The 8,553-nt window shown below is 42.1% G+C and overlaps 1 protein-coding gene across 1 annotated transcript in view; it reads left to right on the top strand.

Annotated features, from left to right (window-relative positions):
- The window catches only part of LOC306711649 (uncharacterized protein), a 23,747-nt gene extending 15,194 nt beyond the window's left edge, over positions 1 to 8,553 (top strand). Inside the window, exons 6-12 of the mRNA XM_079180665.1 lie at positions 124 to 1,522; positions 2,359 to 2,458; positions 2,953 to 3,052; positions 4,756 to 4,959; positions 6,695 to 6,835; positions 7,009 to 7,093; positions 7,930 to 8,553. Coding sequence (XP_079036791.1) covers positions 124 to 1,522; positions 2,359 to 2,458; positions 2,953 to 3,052; positions 4,756 to 4,959; positions 6,695 to 6,835; positions 7,009 to 7,093; positions 7,930 to 8,054 — 2,154 coding nt within the window. The 3' untranslated portion in view covers positions 8,055 to 8,553. The remainder of the gene's footprint in view (positions 1 to 123; positions 1,523 to 2,358; positions 2,459 to 2,952; positions 3,053 to 4,755; positions 4,960 to 6,694; positions 6,836 to 7,008; positions 7,094 to 7,929) is intronic.

Raw genomic sequence — 8,553 nt, forward strand, 5'->3', positions numbered from 1 at the left:
TCTTACCAGTCCAATCAAATTATTAGTTGCCAGAGAACAACTGTAATGCACGCTAATAAATGCCAATATCAACATGTGCACGTGACTCTGAAATGATTTTTCTTCCACCTTTTTATTTTTCAGAACCTCAGTGGGATGATGAGGTTGACAGAGAGGCGCTACTTCTTGCGGGAGGGCGATTCCAATATGGACAGAAATAATTTCAAGGTCACCGATCAGCAGGAGGCCCAGAGGAGCGCTTCCCTCGGCCGGCAGCAGCCCGGCGGGAAGTTAACCTCTGGCATCCGGAGTCGCTCCCCTTCCCCGTCCGCTGTCTTTAAAGATGACGCGTCGCAGCTTGAAACCTTCCAGTCTTTGACCTTTCAGCTTGATCATGGCCAAGCGTTTGGGACTCCTCAAGACTTTTGCCAGACCGCCGAGAGGAGGACCCCGACAGAGATCCATGCTCCGGTTCAGGTCTGCAGCCGAGAACAAACTTACTGCAACGCTCCCCTCGTGCCCCAACCTGAAACTCCACCTGTCGAACTAAAACAGATCCCTCATATTCCTGCAACAACAGGCACAGAGGATAAACGTAGCCAATCACAAGAGAGAAAGGTCAAAGAGAACTCCCGTTTGAAAGAAGAAGATGACAGCGATGACGAGACAGAATGCAGAATTCATCAATCACTCTCTGAGCAGACACTCTGTGTTCGCAAGCCTTTCAGGGAGAAAAGGGTGAGGCGCAAAGAAATGGAAAACGTGGGTGAGACCGCAGGACTGATCGTTGATGAGGACGAGGTGAAAAGTCAGTTTGAATTCACGGCGCCTCATAGAAAAACGGCTGCATGTGTTGCCACCTCAGAGGATCTATGGGAACAATCCCTGCAGCAGAACAACACACACGCATGGACACCCGAACATCCCAGCGCTGCATATGAGTCAAACTCAGTGCATCATTTCAACATTCGCCCCCCCATGAAGGACAACAGGGTTTCCCCTCGGGCCTGGAGAAATCAGGAAGTTATTGTTAGTTTTAGGATCATGGACGACCACATGGATAGAGTCTCAAGCTTTAACATGGAAACTCTATCCACATGCTGTGATGAAAAGAAAACACACTCTCATCTTTGCCAGTGCAGCAATTTGAGAGCGGGAAGCAGCCCGGGCTCAAACTGGGTTAAAGGTCAAAAGCAAGCTGCTACAACAACAGCGGAATTTTCACTTGACACAAGTCAAGTACCAACACCTCTGAGACGAAGCACATTTCCCACACATTCCACCACAAGAAGCACTACTGGTGGTGATGGTAGTGGCGGGGATGATGAAAATAACCCAGCTTCCCAGTGTCACCAGTTTCCCAAGCTCCCATTCCCTCCTCCCTGCCTCGGCCTCCAGGAATCCCATTTATATCTACCGGAGGCTGATTATGGCAGCGAGGCTGAGAAAGGACGGATGTTCCCTGAGATCCAGAAACAGGATCAGCAACAATCCTCCTCCTCCAGCGCCAACAGAGATGATACAACTCAGGGGGTTTCTCATGGTAATTTTTATGTATGTTTAAAGCTGCAATCTCGAAGATCTCTTTGGTGGCACCTATGGCGAAAAGCGATAATTGCTGGTGTGTTTCATGATATCGCTGCCCGAACTGCCCCCCCCCCCCCCCCCGGAATGTCACAGCCCCCAGGAAGAGCACTGAGCTTTAAAGTAAAATTTGAAATAGTGGCCAAACTGTGGAATTACAACTTCCAGATCGGTCACTCAGACTTTTTCTCATAGACTGACATTGGGAAAGTGACGTCTGTAAATCAGTGGATACTTTTTTTTTTTCCAGCTCTATTTTTACATCCATGATCGCCACATGCACCCAGTTCATCATCTTGCAATTACGAGGCCTTTCAATAGTGGGCCATAGGCTTAAGCCACACAATGGGGCCTATGAGCCTTTGAGCCTTTGAGCCTATAACTCATTCGGCGATAGATAGTGACTCATCAGACATTGAGTGAAATGAAAATCCTCCAGATTATTATTTTAACATATATTCTGCGCTGGTTTTGTTTGAATCTGCATCTTAAGATTCTTATGGGGCTCCCTCAGGGTTTAGTTATTTTTAGAAAATAGTGTTCCAGGCTGATTGTTTGATGAAAAGCCATAATTGTGAACTTTTAATTCCCGTTCCACTCATAAATATGTTCTGTTTATTGTTACTTATTTAATGGTTTATTTGATACGGGACAGTGACCATTAATAAAAACATTTCTGTAAATGCGCCAGAGTTAGCCAAAAGGCTATATTTCATCTGTAGTCCCATACTTCACATGCAATACTGGCAATTTCCATCTGCCTCTTACAAGTGAGCTTTGTGTATTTCTTTATAGGGGCTCAGAATATGTTGAAGATACACTCACCGAAACCAAGAAGGAAACCTGACGGTCCAGACGCAACGAAAAGGGCACAAACATGGAGGGGATTTCTCAGGTAAAAACTGATATTCTTTTAGCATGCAAAATAGATTCTTTAATATCTATTTGACATCTGGCACCGCAGCGTTGGCTGGTAGGTTGGTATCATTTTCATCAGTTAAGCATAATGTAAGTTTGAGCTTCCTTTCTGGTTTATCATCATATCTTTTCTTTCCTTTTAGAGAAAGCACAGACAGGAAATGATATGTTTCAGTAATTCAGCGACATTGTATCAGTTTTACACTATACTAATTCTCAATGGAGGAAGAGGATTTGCTCGAAAGACGCTGTTAAACTATGAGATGGATTGAAATGAAATTTGGTACAGACAATTAATAACTTTAGTGATGACTGACTTCTTAATCCAGCGCCGTCAATTCAAATTTGTCCAATAATTTATGACCAAAAACACACACATGTATATATATACATATATATATATATATATTATATATAAGATATATTTCCCATCAGACTCAACTATACTTTGTGTTCTGTGTTTATATGCAGAGAAAGAGCGGATCAGAACGATGAGCTGGAGAGCAGAGAGCAGAGCCAGGACGTGAAGAATCAACACATTCTGCACAAACTGGAAACCGGGGAAGTCCAGGTCAGTTTTTGGGTTGGGGGGTAATTCGTGCAGACTGCAGGCAGAAGCGTCCCAAGCTGGATTGTTTTGTGACTCAGATCATTTGATTAGAAACAAATTAAATCGGGGGCGCTTGCGGGAGGGCGACTGTTGCATCTCCACCACATCCGCTGGTGGAGGTGTGCGCGCGCGGATCGGTCTGACTTTTACATTTATTTATTTTTTGCTGGCGGATTCGCTGGCCACATAAAATGACGTGGCGAGCCGGGTGTTTGACACCCCTGGTCTAAGCTCTTCTGCGCATGCGGGTCAGCTCAGGACCGGGACCAGTTCACCCTGGAATCTGATGGCCACATTAGAAAAACAATGTGGACAGCCAAACAAAATTAATCAGATCAGAGCAATGAATCAGAATTGAGCACCAAGGCCTGCAGTATGAGTTTAGCATCTGTGTCAAACCAGACATGGGGGAAGTAGACTAATGTCTATTCTAATAAAAAGATAAAACAACACCTGCATATCCCTCAAGCCACAAAACAAATATTGATTTGTCAGCTGTTTTGCTGCAGTGTTGCTTGACAAAAAGCCTTAGCCTTTCTCATGACATTTATTGGCCCGTTTCACAACCACAAACCATAAAGCAGTTCTCACCTCCTCTCCTCGCCAAGCTGCATACACACATGTGATAGTTGCTCATTGACATGATGGAGGTGAGCTGCCTTCTCGTGTGTAACACTTGAGCCTGGCCTCTGTAATAATTTACTATCCTGCATTTCTCCAAAGCTTCCTGCAGTATTCCCCGAATCCTTAGAGACCGGCCACACCTATTTGCTTTAACCTATGTTGCAGAACTGGTACCACCGGTATTGTCATTTAGATTTAGTGGGAAACGAGCTCTTTGAAAGCAGTACTTCAACTTTGCTTTCAGGAACACCTTTAGCATTTCAATACAAGGATCAATAGTCTGAAGAGGAAATGTGAAACCTCCCTCCGCTGAACAACAATAGATTGTGCAACTCTTGTAGATGATGTCATGCATGTGATGCAGGGCGCTGCTGGGAAATTACCTGTAACCTGAAAAAGGTTTTCTCAGAAACCCTTCTCTGTATAGCAAATGGCCATAAAGTAGGACACAAAAACACCTCTAAAGCAGTTTCAACAATAACAACAACGTCTCAATTATGGTGACTAAATCAAATCAACATATATTTTCACTTTGATTAATTATAATATTATTTGTGTACTGTAAGATTTTGAGGGTATCTCTTTATTTTAAAAAAAGCGGCGTTGTTTTATTTTTGTCATTAGAAGATAATAAGATTAGACCAAATGTATTCAAGCTAGGTCCGTAAAAAGCGAAGCATGGACAGTGCATTGACACCGATAGTTTAATTTGTAGATTGTAATATATTTGTATATTGTAATATTATGATAATATAATTCTATTATTGGCTAAAGAAGACGAGTGTTGCACAAGACTGAAAACGGTTAAACTAAGTGGTTCAGGGAACTTGACTCAAATCAGCTTCAAGCTGTTTCCTGATAGAGATTCTTGTCGTCAGCTGCAGAGCGGTGAAACACAGTGTGGCGTAAATCTGTGCAAACATTTACAAACAGACTCCCACTCCTTCAAGTCAGCACCTGAGTCACAACCAGAGCTGTGTGTGTGCGTGTGTGTGCGTGTGTGTGCATGTGTGTGCATGTGTGTGCGTGTGTGTGTGCAGGCCCTCAGGCAGCAGATGGAGGCCCTTCAGCAGCAGTTCAGGCAGAGAGAGAGTGACTGGTCTGAAGTTCGACGCCAGCTGGAGGAGCTGATCAGAGAAAACTCTGAGCTGAGGGAGAAACCAACAGTTACGCCACAGTGCAGCCCAGTGGCCGGCCGATGTACTGCACAGACACGCACCCTACACCAGGAGGGTCAGTCAGAGGTAAAATATGTACATGGTCGTCTTCTCCTCAGGTCACAAATCACATGAATCACATCAACATGGAATTTCCCCCCTGTATCCTCCTGATTAATTGTTTGTCATATTTGACCCTGAATTGTGGTGCCCTTCAGTATACTCAGCGATAACCGCAATAACTCTTCCTCACACAGTTTGTTGGATCAGACTGACATCATGGGGGCGACATGAGTTAGTGCTGGGTCCCCTCAAACGACAGAAAAAACTAAAAAGAAAAGAAAAATAACTTAACAAAACATAATAACTTACTACTAATGGACTGGGGGCGGCCCAAGACAATGACACCCATGAGAAAAATATTTAAAAAACCAAATACAAGGAGACAAAAGGAAGTAGAAAAGAAACTTGGTTAGACGTCATTGATCCCCTTACTATTAATTGATTAATTAATCTACATATTTAGTTTTACTTAACTATTATTATTAATATATTTATGCACCATATTCAAATCAAAACCTCTGTTTAGTGGAACACCTTTGTCCATCTAATTTGGTTTTATGTCACACTGACAGAAAATGAATAAAATATCTCTCCTCACACAGACTGGTTTGGTAACATTTTCTGTTCATACCAAATAACTAATGAGTTGCAGACATTCAGATGAATAGAGGTTTGCAAATGGAGTGTATGGACCAATATTTTGGGAGGACAGATTTGTCCCTATACCAATGTTTGAGCAAACTTCTTCAAACAATGTTTTTCTCAAAATATTGAACCTATTTCCCAACTTCCCAAAGTACACAGATATATAAAAACGTTTTAACAGGCTGAAACACATGTGAGCTATTAAATTCCAGAAGTTTATAAATTAATTAAAAGTTGATTTCTCATTGAGGTGAATAGGTGCCACATGCCCATTTAAAGAGGTTAAAGACACAAAAGAGGAGGGAAGAGAAAAAAAATGCCTACAGGCAAAAGAAAAGATGATCTGCAGGAGAATAAATACAAAGAAAATACAGAATATTTCAGAGCCTTACTGCACTATGATCCATTATATTTTTATATTTTGAATTATCACCTGGCACCTGAATTTAGTGTTTTCCTTATCATAAATAAATATTTTTCCACCATGAAAGGCTGCAGAAACATTCACTAGAATGCAGGACATCTTGTGGGGGAGGACCGCTGCACTCCCCGTTTCAATATGTGAAACCAAACCTACGCCCTTGCCGCTCACACACGCAAAGCTACTTCGTCCTTTTCATTTTACTGCCGTGTAAATCTGGTTGGTATCAAATGATTCAAGTGCGTAATACACCGTTAAGTGGTCTTGAAGCACCCGGGCAATAATTTACGAGGACGGAAAAAAAGGTGGTGTCAAAGCGCTGACTGACCGCATTACAGGCGTATGCAGTGCAAGTCGACACGCTCCCCGTGCCCGCCGTGCCACTGCCCAAACTTGATTTAGGAGAAAAAAATAGTATTGACATTTAAAATAAATCAAGGATTCAGGCTCTTTCAGTGGTAGTTTGGATAATATTTAATTTAAACAATAATAAATAAAGATTAATTTCCCTAATAAAGATGTACATTTTCCCTAAAAATAATTCAGAAATTAGTATTCAAACCATTGGTAACCTGCTAAAGCATCTTGTAGAAATGAGTCTAAATCACCAAAGTCTTTAAATCAAAAAACTGGACGACACTCAAACACCGTTTTGATAATTCTGCACTGACGAAGTCGTTGTTATCTCCCGAGATGGAGCAGCTTGTCTCCAGCGGGTGCGGCCTGCTGACTCAGACTGACTGGACACGTAAAGTAACTTCTGCAGACCAGCAGACGAAAACAGTCACATTCTTCAATGGCGACGTCAAACACATTTTGCAAGATGGGAAAGTGGTGAGCTCTTTGTTACCTTTATGCATGTTTAATAACTTTTTAAGTAAAGATGACTTTTTTTAACGTTTTCATGGTTTGTTTTCATTTCTGTGCTTCATTGACCTGATCACACAAATATGTTAATATTGATTTATTGATTAGAATCACTCAGATCATGCGTATGTGTGTTACAGGTGTATTACTATGCTGCTTCACAGACGACACACACCTCCCACCCGAGTGGTCTGGAGGTCTTTAACTTCCCCAACAAGCAGATTGGTAAGAGAGCGCCTGGACTGACTCATCTACATCTGTCATTGTTTGAGTATTATGTTTCATGTCATATAGTCCTTTAAAGAGTCCATAATTCATATTTTTTTAACAACAATGTATCAAATATAAAAGTGAGGCTTTACCAGCTTTGTAAACATGTATTTATTGATTCTTAGACTTGTTAAATTTGACAATTCACAACGATACATTGTAGCAAGACATACAATTGATGCACAATTACCCACAAAACACATACAGGGTTATACCATTACATAAAGGAGATAGTGGACAATATATCATTGTATGATGAGAGCTACATCTGCATTCCGAGAGCATATATCACCTTCAAGTTTCCAAAGCTTCCCCAAGCTCACAATTCTCCGGCTAAATCCTCCGGCTGCTACTTTACAGTTTGAGTGGAACATAATGGAGCACTTAGCAGCTCAGGAGGTAAAAGAGAGAAAATACTGGACTCACATTCATCAGGTAGACGCAAATCAGAATGAATGATCCATATATATCAATCACCTTAACAGGTAACGATGTATCAAAGCTGTTTCTGCTGCCCCCCTGTGGCCAGAAATATCAGTTTTTGCAGGTTTAAATGAACAGCTTTCCAAATATAGATGCAACGCTAAAAATAAAAATAAAATGTAATACCTAACGTCTATCATAGAACCGACCGAACCCGATTTATTATGATTTAATGACAAACTGACAACGTAACGTATCAGCTGGCCAACATCTCTAACAGACGATGGAAAACGTTTGCAGACTTGCCCCTATATGACTCCAGCTCATAGTATAGCCTTTCATTCATGATGTGTCTCCTTCTGCCACAGAGAAGCGACACCCTGGGGGGAAGAGAGAGATCTTATTTCCAGACCAGACCATCAAGTATCTGGAGCCTGACGGCAGCGAGAGGACGATCTTCCCTGACGGCACCATCGTTCACCTCTCACCGTGAGACTGAAGTCGCTGCTTTATTTCATTATATCAGCTTCAGGGCGTCTGCAGGGTCAGAAAGCCGGTGGAGCCCAGGAACACGAGCTGTCATCAAAGTGGCAGCTAACGGCTTTCGTCATGAATAAATGACACCGGGAGGTAACCAGTATGAGGACAGACGCTGACATCATGGAGTTTGGATATCAAACCCTTAACGTTTGGTTGATGGAATGGAAAAATCCTCTTATTCTACAGTCTGACAGTATCTGTAGTCTGTGTCTGTAATATTCAAATGCCAAACTACAATTACTAGCTTCATGTTGTTCTTAGATGCCGATATGAACCTTGTCATGGTTATGTTAATCACAAAAACATTGTACGGGGCCTAATCACAACCTGAGGGAAGTCATTTGTTCATTGTTTGTGCCTTCTGGGTCGTCGTCTCTTCTCCAGGTCCGGCGAGAAGATGGTCGATTTCCCCAACGGTCAGAGAGAAACCCACACTACCCAGTACAAGAGGA

Source organism: Pholis gunnellus, assembly GCF_910591455.1.
Source record: "Pholis gunnellus genome assembly, chromosome: 19".
NCBI classification, from domain to species: domain Eukaryota; kingdom Metazoa; phylum Chordata; class Actinopteri; order Perciformes; family Pholidae; genus Pholis; species Pholis gunnellus.